The sequence below is a fragment of the Falco peregrinus genome, chromosome 5, assembly GCF_023634155.1.
Source record: "Falco peregrinus isolate bFalPer1 chromosome 5, bFalPer1.pri, whole genome shotgun sequence".
In the NCBI taxonomy this organism is placed as follows: Eukaryota; Metazoa; Chordata; class Aves; order Falconiformes; family Falconidae; genus Falco; species Falco peregrinus.
Window position 1 is genome coordinate 111,133,665 of NC_073725.1, and position 13,913 is coordinate 111,147,577.

Consider the following 13,913-nt stretch of genomic DNA (forward strand, 5'->3'; position numbering starts at 1 on the left):
ATAAAGTTACACACATAGCTTTAAATTATTTTCAGATTTTCAAGATGCTTGTGCCGTCTGGAGTTTGGGTTGCCTTTATGTTAAAATTATTTTTTGGTAAAAGCTTTTTTTTCAAAGCATACGGTGTTCCCATCTGTAAATACTGTACGTGGTACTATCTTTAGGGATAAAACACAGTCTGAGCAGATATTTTTAGCATTTAAATTACATCTGTATTTATCTTGTAATTACATTAATCCAGTAATGACACCTAGAAGAATGAAAGCATTTAGGAGCAGAATTGCCTCCTTGAAATCAGCCTTACCAAAATAACATTTTGGGAGGGAAACACACAACCCCCCCCAACATTTTCCCCAAGGTATGCAGCATGGCATAGGGTATTTATGGCAGAAATTATCTGTCCTCGATAAATATGCTTACATGTCTGTGATATCATTTCATATCTTTTAGAATTGAGATACATGGTGAGAACTGGTAGAAAGTTTCAGCTTCAGGAGTTAACTTTGAGAAATGCAACTGATTGAATTTGAACCATTGACCATTGAAGTCAGAAGTTTTGCTATGGCAAGGTTATAGGAAACTGTCCAAAGGTGATAATGGCCCTGTATAATGTTGTTTGCTGCAAATACAACAAATGAGATTTTATTGCCACCTTAAATAACAGCATTTGTGTGCTATTGAAGCCCTCACGGAGGTCACAGGAAGCTAACTGCCATTGGGAGAGGAGCAGGTGCCAGGGAGCTGGAGTGAGAGATCCAGCAGCTGAGTAGTGTTTGAGCTGTGTCATGCACAGGTGCTTCCAGAGAAACCAAAGCCTATATACAGCGCTGCTGTTGCAGTAGTTAGCAGGTAGAGCTGATTTTCTAGCTCCTTATCTTGTCATGTTTCTAATACTGGGTTGTAAATTGATCTTATCACTCCAGGGGATGTATGTGGTGGTTTATGTGTTTTAAAAATGTGTATTGAATAAGAGTGTTGCTGATCGAGGTCTGTTACTTTGCTACAAGACTGACAGTCTCAACGGATAATCCAGGGGTTTAGTTGTTGTGGATTATGTTTTACTACGGGTCTAAAAAAACCCTGTCTTTGACTTTCACGGAAAAGTATTTTGTGTGAGATACTGACTGTTGATTTCCATATTACAAAATGACATCTTAAATAATGATTGTTATCTCCTGCTAGTCTTACCCCTTCTTTAGCTCTCACTTGTGCTGCATTTCCTACTTCTTAAGGCCATTACAGCAGGCAACAAAATGTTCTCCCTCTCTCTGGGAGGTGTCTACGCTGCTGTCTGGCAGGTAGGCAGGCTGCAGTGCAGTGTGTGCTTTTCCAGCTTGGCTTCAAGCTCTTGTAGATAGCCAAATGAGCTTAGAATTGGGTTGAGATATCCTTGCTGGTAAAGTGAAATGGACTGTGTTGCTGTGGGTCAGGCCAGTGTTACATGTTGGCTCAAAACCAGAGTAGGTAGCATGGGTCTGCAGCATAGATGTTCTGCCAGAGTTGAAGAGGCAGAAGAAATCATGTTTTTTCTCTTACCCAGTGTGTCAGCCTGTAGTGCAGGTTTACTGCTGAAAAAATGTTTTTTGAATCTGAGCATAACCTGCCTGGGAAGGAGGATAGAAGGAGTAGGGGCTGTTGTTACTTCTGGGGCAGCTTTAATTGCTCAACACCCATGAAATGTTTTAAGACTTTTGCTGGGTTTGTGTGTGTGTCTCACCATAGTAATGGAAGCTTTAAGGGTGTCTACATGTAAGAAGGTTTACAATGGGTAATTTGAAATAGTGCAATATGTGACATTGTATTTTGGAAGTAATCTGCAATATTTTAGTTTTAGTTTTCTAACTTGCAGTAAGGCTAAGCTAATTTCAGACAACTTGTGTGGATAAACCTTTATTGCATTGTCTTAGTTGGAAGACGACTGTCACTAGTGTGGCACGCCATTTTCCTTCATGCAGCTAGAAAAGGTGCAAAAATAAGCACTTAGAATAAAATCTTTTTGTCTACCAGTTGATTTCACAAAATACCCACATTACAATTCGGGCATCTGGGTTGGATTTCGAGAACAATCATCACTGGCTTAACTCTGCTTCCTTTCAAGTTAATGGGCATGCCGGCTGGTCACCATTATAAAACCCCATGAGTGCAAGCCTTATCCTTCACTCTGTGTGTGATGTTTCCATTTGCTTCTAAAGCAGGACTGGATGGAGGATTTTTTTGCTGCTTTCTATTTTCCCAGTACAATAAGAAACATCCTAGGAGAGGATTGAGTGAACAATAAAGAGATAATCTGCCACTGTGTTGTTAAAAATCCTTAAGAGTTGAGGGAACTTTGCCAGGCTCCCTCTGTGTTTTCTTCAGAATGGGATCAGTTCCCATATCCTTGGTTCTCTGGGAACCTATTTTTTATCATACAACTACAGTTGCCTGGATGCTGTTCTGGCTCTTGAGACTCTTCGTTTTTGTATGTCAACAGTGTTAGTCCCAAGAGTGACTAGAAGTGAGGTGCCTAATGTATTGGTCAATCCAATCTTGCCAAACTCTTTAAAAACATCACTGTCCCATTTCCCTCTGGCTACATGCCTGATACAAATTCTAAAAGATTAGATCAACTGGCAGTTGTGGTGCATCTCCACATCTGAAGAGATGAGAAAACAATATAAAACGCTGAAGCAATAAGAATCAACAGAATATTGCTGAGTGAGGGAAAGAGTAATGTTTTAACCAGCTGATTTAAGTATAATGGAAGTATTCAAGTATTCACATGTGATATTAGAGAACAGTCAATTAAAAAAGTGCACGCATAGGTTTGTGTAGATCTGTAGGTACAATATCGGCACATGGTTCTGTGTGTGCGTGAAAACAGACAAAAATGGAAATTGGAAAGAAGACTGGTGGCCTTTATTGCAAGTGTCGTTAATTCCTCAGTAAGTAGGATTTTATTCTGAGGAAAATAAATATTGGGGCATTTAATTGCTTTTTTCCCCTTCATCTCGCTCTTCTTTCTAGTGCTTCCTCCCCGCCTTGCTTTTTCTTCTAGACCCTGGTATGCGATCAAGAGCTAGTGCCAGAAATGCTTTCCATTGCTTGCTTCTCAGGATCTAATTTTGATCTCTGACAAGACTAACTCTCACTATTGCATGCTGACGTGCTGCTGAAGATCTGCTGTAATTGGAAGATGATATAATTTGCAGTCTTTGATGCCATTTAAAGCAAAATTTTCTTTTTCTTGTTCATCTAGAACACAATAGTGATCCCCGTGTGTGTTACAGCAGAGTACTGCCACTATACTTGCTATACAGCCTGTTTGATTAATGCCTTATCCTTTCTGTACTTGACTCTGAATAGGAGTTAGCTGTAAATAGAAAGTGCTTTTGATACCGCTGGATGATATTGAGGGGGCACAAATATTTCATATGTTGTGTAAAAAACAGTAGTCATACAGATTCTTTATTAATATAAATCAATAGTAAACCAAGCCTCTGAAAGGCCCTACTTTACCTGCCCAGTTCAGGTAACTGCCTAAAATAGCAGACATCCTTTTGGTAATAAAACTAAAAATGTTTTTTTAGAAAAAAAGAAAAAGTAAGAAATTCAGTTGATAATCTGTATCGTATTTTAAACTACCATTAGAGGCCAAATAGTATCAAGTCTCAGGTTCCCTACTCCAGTGACAGCAAAGAGTTCACTGGCATTCAGCCATAAAAGCTTAAAAGTTCCTTTGTAATTGTGGAGTGTATGTAAGTTTACAGCTAAAATTCAATGCAAACTTCAGTTTATCTTTGTGCTTTCCTTTTTCTATCCTGAAAAATATCCTGTAATTAGGTTTAGTTTAACAACACTGCTATTAGTACAAACTGTAGTGGTTATGTATTGCAGTACATAGCCGTATATTTAAAGAACAAATACAAAACACTGTGAAACCCCTGTTGTGTTGTAAACATAATTAAATTCAGACTATAAGAATGCAAATTAATATATAACATTTGAATGACAGAGAATATTAAGCAATGTAAAGAACTAAATAATAAAATTAAAAGTCACTTCCATACGTATAATGCTTATTTAAAAAAAGCCACCATGCATATTATGTTGGATCCACATAGTTAGCTTAAAATGCCTACCAGCCAAGTGCAGAAAAAGCCTTACTGGTTGTGAATACTAACGTCGTTTAAAGAAACTTGCAGAATGTTGGATAACTTTCATGGTTGCCTAAGTACAGAGTAACAGGAAAATAACGAATTGTTTGCTCTTAAATTAATCTCTCTATATGGGGAAGTTAAATGTACTACTAATATAGAAAAGAAATTGTACTATTTTAGAAACACTGTAAACCCTAGTATTAAAAAAAAATCCTTGTATTTGTGTACTTAGGTTACGTATCTAGAATATAATGAACAATTTTTGGGCTTAAGCTTCTAATTGATGTTTAAATTGTCTATTGTGTGCTGCCATGGGTTGTTTTTTCCCTTGAGCAGATAAAATACTTTGAAACTGCAGAGTTAGCAGTTGATAGGCTTGTTTCAAAATCCTCTGAAACTAGTCTTTGTGTAGGCAAAATATTTTTGGGAGCACACCAATATTATGAATTAAAAATTCTTGAAATTAATTAATTTCTCCCAAGACAAAAATACCATACTGCATAGTAGTGTCCAATGAACCTCTACGCCGCTATTACCATGCACAATTAAAAGTGTTCTGACGGGTGTTGTGCCCTTGGACTGCAAGCTTTTGGGGCCTCATTATTTGGACAGTGTAGTGTGATAAAATCCAGACCCATATGTAGGGGAACTAGAGAGCTAACACGTGTGTTTTTGTTTCATGTGAGGTTTCTGTAAGAAATGCAGTTTGCTGTCTTACCGATTGCTTCGAACCAAAGGGATCTTGGTGTCTTGTGCAACTGGATTTTGTCTTCAGAATTGTGCTTTTCACTGCTTAAGGTTGAAAACACAACTTGCAGTTTTATTCCTGTGACTACAACTGGATTGGTCCATGTTCACCTGGACTGCAACTCTTAACTCTAAGATAATTGAACTTACTGTGATGTGTTTTTTTTTTTAAATGGATACGATTTAGTTAACAAGTGTGGTTTGACTGGCTGGGTGGCAGGTACCCACCAAAGCCACTCTATCACTCCCCTCCCTCATGAGTTGGGAGAGAAAATATGACGAAAAGCTTGGAGGTCAAGATAAGGACAGGGAGATCACTCAGCAATTACCATCATGGGCAAAACAGACTTGACTCGGGGAAATTAGTTTAATTTATTACCATTCAAATCAGAGTAGGATAATGACAACTAAAAGTCAAGACTTAAAAAGACCTTCCCGCCATCCCTCCCTCCCTCCCAGGCTCAACTTCACTCCTGATTTCTCTACCTCCTCACACTCTTCCCCCACTCCAGTGTGGTGTCCATCTCACAGGAGACAATTCGCCATGAACTTCTCCAATGTGAGTCCTTCCCATGGGCTGCAGTCCTTCACATATTGCTCCAGTGTGGGTCCCTTCCATGGGCTGCGGTCCTTCCGGAACGGACTGTTCCAGTGTGGGTTTCCCACGGGGTCAAAAGTTCTACCAGCAAAGCTGTTTCAGTGTAGGCTCTTCTGTCCATGGGTCCATACATCCTACCAGCAAATCTGCTTCAACATGGGCTTCCCATGGGTCACAGCCTCCTTTGGGCATCCTCCTGCTCCAGCATGGGGGAGTCCTGGGGCTGCAGGTGCATATCTGCTCTGTCGTGGACTTTTGTGGGCCAAGGGGGACAGCCTACCTCACCATGGGCTTCACCACAGGCTGCAGGGAAATCTCTGCTCCAGTGCCTGGAGCACCTTCTCTCCCTCCTTCTGCACTGACCTTGGTGTCTGCAGGGTTGTTGCTCTCACATATTTTCACTCCTCTCTTCTGCTGCAATTGTTGCACAGATTTTTTTCCCCTCTTTTTAAATATGTTATCCCGGAGGGATACTGTCACGGATTGGCTTGGCCTTGGCTATTGGCAGGTCCATCTTGGAGCCAGCTGGCATTAGCTTTGTTAGATATGGGGGAAGCTTCTAGCAGCTTCTCACAGAAGCCATCTCTGTAGCCCTTCCTGCTCCCAAAACCTTGCCATGCAAACCCACTACAACAAGAAATTTTGTTTTTCAGTGTTTTGGATTGGTTGGTGCTATCAGTAATAAAAGTGTGTAAAACTTGTGTCTGGGGAGAAGGGCATGATACTGCCGTATGAAAGTCTCCTTTGGCTCGTTGCAGAGTTAAAAGATTTTTTCCTATAGATCACAGGTGGGCATCTTCAAACATCCTCCAGAAGAAAAGTCTAAATCAATCCAGCTTCACCAACTTTACCAGGTGGGGATCTAGTGCCCGGTTTAGATTGCATTTACTGGATAATGCAATGTTTTCATCAGAACTGCTGTCATCATCTGGGAGAAGCAATTCCTGAACAGCGTTGTCATCAGTGCTTTCTTTCATTGTTTTAAGCCTTCAAAGGACCCTTGTGAAAGAGCTCTGACTCAGGACTTCTGAACAAACAGCTATGGCTGTTTCAGACATTTAATTCATTAGAGGCTTAAGCAGGGTGCTGGGCTCTGAGCTGGGGGCCAGGCAGGGTGCCAGTAACTCCTGAAGGTGTAGCAGGAGCAAGGAATTCTGTGGAGAAGCTATGACGCAGTTCTCCCAAACGGTTCTCCAAAATGGTTAGTTAGCAGCTCATCCTAGTTCCAGAGTGGTGACACTCTTTAACTGTGTGCAAGAGGTATAGCCTGCTTGAATACTGCAATCGCTTTGAGCAGTCTACATTCAGGCCTCGCCATCTCTACCATCATTGCTACCATCTCTAATTTCAAGAGGCATGTTTTTGAATAACTTTTAAACACTTCCATCCCACCTCTCATTCATCTTGATGCTTTTGGCACAGAGGAAGTAGGAACCGGGCTGCACATCCATGTTGAGGAGGAGCTTCCCACAAGCTCATTCCTGAAGCACGTGTCTTTAGAAAAGCTGTACAAGTCGGAGCAGGAAGTAACAGATGCATCAATTTTAGATCAGAATTCCATGTAAGCTTATGTTTCAACAAAGGTGGTTATACAACTTCGCATGGTTTACAGTGGTATGTACTTCAGCTAAACAGACTGACTATATTTTTATTCATATTTCTTGATTAAAAAATGTTGTTTCTTAGATGTTCAGAGTCTCTGCCATAGCAAACATACATAACTGTGATGTGTTGGCATCAGGGAGAACATGCGGTTTTTTTAGAGCTTTGATTCAAACATTTTTAGAATGCAAGTGGTGAACAGGCCTTCAGTTAAAATTATTCTACATTTTGCCTCAATATTCTGTATGTGTTTTTGCTTGTCCACACCTCTAAGCTAATGCTTGGGCCAGAGGCTTTGTTAACTTCGTTAAGTAGCAGGGTATAGCTCTGAATCGCATTCAACGGTGAGCATGTCACAATAGAGAGAATGCTGTGTTTGTCTGCCTGGGCTCTGGTGGGCTTCTGGCTGTGCTTTCCCCCTCCTTCAGCCCTCGCTTGCTTTTGCTGAAGTCCTGAAGGAGCTGTTGCCATCCTGACAGTGTAGCCTGTCTCATGTGAATGATGTTTGTAGCTTTTAAACCAGACCTTTGATTCCTTTCTAGCAGTAACTTAAATCCTGCTAACACAACCAAATAATATTGTAGGTCCTCCACCAGGCCAGAGGTTGCAAGCATAGAGCTGGCAGATCAGGATGAGCGCCAGTGTTCACAGAAGGCTGTTGTCCAGGCACAGTCCTCACAGCCCACACGTCTGACAAGTATCATCTTTGCTGAAGATATAAGTAAGTTTTAATTTTTGTAAGCATACCACTGCTTTTTTATGGGGATCCTGGCATCCTTCAGAAACAAAGCAGAGATGTATAAGTGCACAAAATAAGACATTTCTGTTCATATGCATAGTAATTTTAGACTTTCCATGGATATGGTTTCAAAGTTCCGTTTGCTAAACACCTCAAATAAGTATTAATGATGTTAACAGGAAAACAGGTAATTCCTTGAGGAAAAAAAAGGTGGGTGGAGTGGCTGAAAATAATTTTCAGTACCTACTTTTTATATAATGCAAATTCAGATGTTTTGCATTTTAAAAGCTGGAAATTGCCTTTTTGTCTGTCATACAGTGTGCCAGGTTAGTTTTTATAATGGCAGATAGGCAAAACCAGATGGCCAATTAAATGTCTTACAGTCACTAAATGAAGAAGTATATAGGGGTTTATCATCTGTGGGTAAAAGTCATGAAGTTCTCTAGGACATGGACCACATCTGGCAGTTGCACTGTAGAAACTCTTACTCTGTACTCAGAGAAAACATCTGTAATTATTAGTGTAGGTGGAGATCACAGGTTTTTTAAAGATTTGTTCTAAAGTTCAGTGGGCAAGGGAACTGCTTTTCCTGCTTGCTTAGCCACAATCACCATTTGACCAAGAGTTTATTAGTCAAGGTCATGACCCAGTTTCAGTTCCTTCAGTGTCTTGTGCCTTTGGCTACATTTGAGGTGCATTTTGTCTTGGTGGTGCTCTTGATAAGCACGTCCAGTGTTGCTGGTTTCATGTGGTCTTTCTGATGTCTCTTCAAGTGACTGGACAAGTGCTTCGTTGTGATGCTATAGTTGATATAATTCATGATATCCAAATTGTGTCCACAACAAGAGAACTCTATCTTGAAGATTCACCACTGGAGCTAAAAATTCAGGCTTTGGATTCTGAAGGTAAGAGATTTACTAGTAAGAGATAAAATATATGTTGAAATTCCAATTGTCTGACGTGCACAGGTTTTACTTGCAACACAATTGAATGTTAGAAGCCAAACTCAGTAATTTAAAGGGAGCTCTCTGGATAATACATTCAGTAGCTTATTTTTTTAAAGTGTAAAATAAAATCTACATATTGCCTGAATAGGAAGATTAAACACTGATTGCCAACAACTTTTGGTTGCCTTTTTTCCCTTCCCGCCCCCCCCCCCCCCCCCCCCAAGAAAGCTAGTGCTAGTGGTATTTATAAAAATCAGAATTTTTTTAAAAAAAAGGTATCAGTTCTTAACAATTCTGCCTCCAGATTAGGAGTAGAAATGTAATGGAAGAAGTCCCAGAACTTGTCCTGTTGAAGTGTTCCATCGGGATTTAACTAGGCTGAGCAAGGCTGCACAGGGATGTGAAGTAAATCTGTTCAGTTGTGGGGGTTTTTCTTCTTTTTTTTCTTTTGAGGTAGTCTAATAAATTTTGCAAAAGAACATTTTATCTGAGTCCATTTAAGTGTCCAACAGTATCTTTAAAGATTATGTTGAAGACCAAACCACCTATTGCTTGGATTAATATTCCTTAATTATTACGCTCACTTTTGGGAGGTATCATTTAGGATCATAAAAGTCAGTACACTTGGCTGAATGCATCATTATTTAATAGGAGCAGAAAACTTCTGCTTTTCCTACTGTTTGTAGCATCAGAAAAAGAGCTATGATGCTGGTAAGAATTTAGTTTAGTTTCAACAATCTATTTTTATGCATGCATCAACACTCACACAAACCAAGTGATTTTTAGGACAACTGCTGGGCTGAAAGGAAATTATATGTAAAGCAGCTAGAAAAGGTTGAATTTTTTGTTTTGGGTGATTGAGCTCATCCTACATTTAATTTTTTTGTAAGTCATGAATACCATGTTACGATGTTAATAATGAAAAATAATTTTGTTTTCTTATACTGTGTGTAATACTGGATTCTTGGCTTGGCGTTTCTGCAAACTTTCAAGTATGCTCAATAAGACAAATTTGTGCTTGTAGCCACCCAGGTTAGAGTCTGAACAGGAGCAATGGTTCCAAACTCACAAAGAATGTTTAATCTGCATGATTGAAGATTAGGAAGTTTAGTCCTATGGCTTCTAGTCAACACATTGTTTAAGTTTAGAAGATCAGGATACACTCAAAAGCTTTGAAAATCAGTTCTTTTTGACCCAAATGACCTTGAGATCCATTCTTGGGAGACCTTTGGACATATTAGACTCTCAGTGTTTTTTCTTGGAACACTCTAAAAAATAAATTCAAGAGCAGTGGCAAGTTTATTGAGGGATATAACTGTTCAGGAAAAGTCAGAGAATTGAATAAAGGACTCTTGAACACTTTTTATTTAATATTCAGAAGGTGAGAAAATCAATATAAAATAGTTATCCAGTTCAATGACTGTTGGGAAAAATCTGCTTAATTTTGCTGAAAACTTGCACAAGGAACGGGTGTCAAGCCTGTTAGTGCAGCCTGTGTGAGAGGGGGAGTAGATGCTTTGTATCAATAATTGTACGTATACAATGCTGTAGTGACAGAGCTTTTTCCCTGGTATGTATAGTTGTTAAGTAGGCTCTAGGGATATACCAAGTGCAATTTGCTTTGGGCAGATGGTGATTATTGTATTTTATATTGCCAGATTATTGCACTTGGTGTGGGTCAGACCATTCATTAATGTTGATGATTCTAATCCTGTGTAGAGGAGTAGAATCCTACTATGGATTATACAGGGTATATCTTCAGGAATAGTTTCTTTCCTTATTCTATTCCACATATATATATTTTTTATATAATTTCTATTTTTTAATCAGTTACGTAATTGTGGATTTCTTTTTGTACGTGTTTTTAATAAGCTACTTCAAATATAAACTCAATTCCCAAATACTGCTTTTCAAAGATCATTAATGAAAGTTAGGAAGATTATCATGGACATATTTGGCCAAGTAAAGTATAGAATGTAGAGGGGGGAAAAAGTCACATATTGTTTTCTTTTATCTGTTGAACTTAGCTCAAGTTATTTTATTATGACTTCCCTGGAGGTGAGTTAAGTAAGAGAAAGGCTTAAAGATGTGAGCTTGCATTTCTTTGGCTGTGAGTGTGCAAGGAACGCTGGCTTCCTGCTGCAGCAATGGAGCACAGCGCATCAAGACATCTCTCTTTGTTTACTGGGATTTACTCCAGCCTTGCCAGTGAGAGAGACACATTTCTGCTGAAGCATCACAGAGGAGGAGCAGCTCTGGGCGAGGTTATGGTTGTGGAGTGGGAACGCAAGTCACTGCCTGTGTTGACATCTGAGGAGCCTGGGAGGGTAATGTTACAGCTGGCCGAAGGGCAGCTGGTCTGCAGCTCCTGTTACAGCTGTGTGATCCTTCAGGGAAGGATAAAGACGTACTATGGTTCATCACAAGTGCTGTATTACCTGTCTGCCTCCTTGGGTGCTGCTGCTGCTGGGTTTAACGTGGAGACAGCCACTGCCCACCATGCTGCAGAGATATCTGATCCTGGCTTGAACGAGTGAGACCCTTCGTTGTCTGGGGAATGCCCATGATAGTTTCTTTGATAACCTGACTTTGTCTTTGTAATGAGGGACCCCGACAGGAGCCAGGACACCCAGGCCCGGCGGTCTTTCAGAAGCTGTAAGGGACAGTTTCAAGCTTTTGCTACCAATTGGCTGCAGCACTGTCTCTGTCCAGGCATAGCTTCTTCATAGTGCTGCCATGGGCGTTTCTCCACTGACCTTGTTATTTTCAGTTGCAGCAAAACAAAAGGGTGCAATACAGCTTTGCAAAGCCAAACCATGCATCATTAAAGAAAATCAGACTTGAATGCATGTTAATTAATCCATTCTGAATCAATTTTAATTATATTGCCTTGTGTGTTTAGAGTTTTGTGTTTAAAATCCTATTTATCTGGGATTTGGAGCTATATGCAGTAATTTGTATAGAAATGGGAGCAACAACATAGGCTGTGTGTTGTGTTACCTTGTCTTAAAATATTTTTGTGGTTTAAAAAGTCATAAACCTTTAAGCATAAGAATCTGATGATAAATCTGCTTTGATTCTTACTTTATTAATATAGATATAAATGTCAAGGAAATAACACAAATGAAAAAATATTTTAAAATATAGTAAATACTGGGATTCCAGTTCAGTGTTTATTTGCAACTTCTGCAATTCAGAGCAAGACTCATCTTGAAGGTTGTAAGATCTTTCATATTAGCAGCTCATTACACTTAAATACGATAATGATAAATCTTTGTTTTCAGTCTGTTTATTCCTTTCTGTTCCTTTTTGTTCCTTTTTTACCATTTGCAATTTCTCATGTTCTGGTGGTTCACAGTTTCTGGAAAGAAGGTGCTCAGTTTGAGTTCTTTGAGTGAAAACTTGTTCCTGTTATGGATAAATCATGGTTGTGCTCAAAACCAAAACAGTATTTGTGGGAAGTGCAGTTCATCTGTGCTGCGAACTGAGATCCACGTGTTTCAAAATGAAAGATTGTTTGGCTGCTTGAGGGGGGAGGTTTATGTATGTCCTGCTAATATCCAAGAAATGGTAAGGGTTTTGTGGTCAAAGGGGAAAGGAGGTGGTGGGTGCGAAGGATGTCTTGAGGACTGACAAGTGGATGATAGGTGCAGGTGCCACCACCTATCTCATGGGCTTTGTGAAAACCATAAAGTGGAATATGGTGTTGCAAAATGTGAACAGAAAAGCCACTTAACAGAAACATCTTAAACTTGCAGAAGTCAGTAAAGCAAGGTAGATTGTGATTTTTAACTAAATACAGATATTGCTTCTTTTGGGGGTAAGATACAGAAATTTTCTAGGGGGAAAAAGTCATTGTTCCAGGAAGACTGTATGCTTTTTGGTTATTTTTGTTTTAATTTGATTTTGATTTGTAGGAAACACTTTCAGCACATTGGCAGGGTTAGTCTTTGACTGGACAATAGTAGAAGACACAGAGGCTGATGGCTTCTCAGATTCCCACAGTGCATTACGGTATGTTAATTTAATTTTTTCTTGAAATTATCATGTTTGAGTAACTATTTCCCCATGTCTAGCTGTTGCGAGCTGATGCCTGAAATAATGCTTATGGCTTAGTTGTTTCAGGATGTTTTTTTTAAGTGCCTGCTCAACAGCCTGAGGACTCATATCCCTGTTTAATTTAACAATTTATAGCGTTAATGAGCAGCCCAGGTAGCCCTAATGCAACAACTAGAAATAAATAGATGCAATTGGTGATCTTCCTGAAACATCTTGTGCAAAGGAAAGATTTATCAATAAGATTGTTATCTTAGGATTTTGGCAGACAGGCTTATTTTTAGATATTTTTTCTGAAGGAAGAAAGTCCTCTTCTATTTCAGAAAGGAGCTCTCTGAACTTGAAGAGTTTCAGGTTTCAGTCAACACTTAGTACTGGTATTGAAATAGCTTTCAAAGTAGTTAATATTTAAATTGGAACTGACCAAGTGGCTGCTTGTGAGCTAGCTACAGCTCATAAAGCCAGGTGACATAATTAAATGAAAGGCATTCAATGAAGGTATTCAATATATTGTCTTTCAGACAGAGCAATGAATGGAAAGCACTTGCTTAATAAATAAGTCATGATTCTCGGTTCATCATTTGTACTGACTCAATAAGTTAACTGGAATTTTTGTGGAACCTTCTGTCCCAAGATCTTGAATGCTTTTCAACTCGCTAATGAGAGAAGTGTGTTTTAGCATTTCTGTACAATAAGGAAGTTCTTCCTGCATTTAATGGAGATGAAGTTCTTGCCCAAAAGTCAGAAAGTTCACCTATGGCAAGGATAGGAATAGAATCCAGACCCTATGATTATATTTTTTTTAATGTTTTTTTCCTCCTGTGTTTGTCGCTGACCATCTTTGGCCTCTGTTATGGTAGTGGTGTGTTTCTGTTTGTTTGGATTTTTTTATTAAGCATATGTACGGTGTAGTTTTACAGCGATGACTTAGTAGTTCTGTTCTTCAGTGACTTCAAACAGAAATTTGGGGTTCCATCCTTATTAAAATAACCAGAATTGAAAGCTGCTTAGTAGTAAGGGATATTTTTCAAATTGAACTCCAAGAATTTTACCTCTGCACTGATACCAGCTGGTGTTAACACAGC

At 39.3% G+C, this 13,913-nt stretch overlaps 1 protein-coding gene across 1 annotated transcript in view; it reads left to right on the forward strand.

Moving 5' to 3' along the window:
- Window positions 1-13,913, forward strand: part of NUP210 (nucleoporin 210) — a 69,419-nt gene that overhangs the window by 3,040 nt on the left and 52,466 nt on the right. Inside the window, exons 2-4 of the mRNA XM_005239338.4 lie at window positions 7,671-7,807; window positions 8,599-8,730; window positions 12,690-12,786. Of these exons, the coding sequence (XP_005239395.2) occupies window positions 7,671-7,807; window positions 8,599-8,730; window positions 12,690-12,786 (366 nt within the window). The remainder of the gene's footprint in view (window positions 1-7,670; window positions 7,808-8,598; window positions 8,731-12,689; window positions 12,787-13,913) is intronic.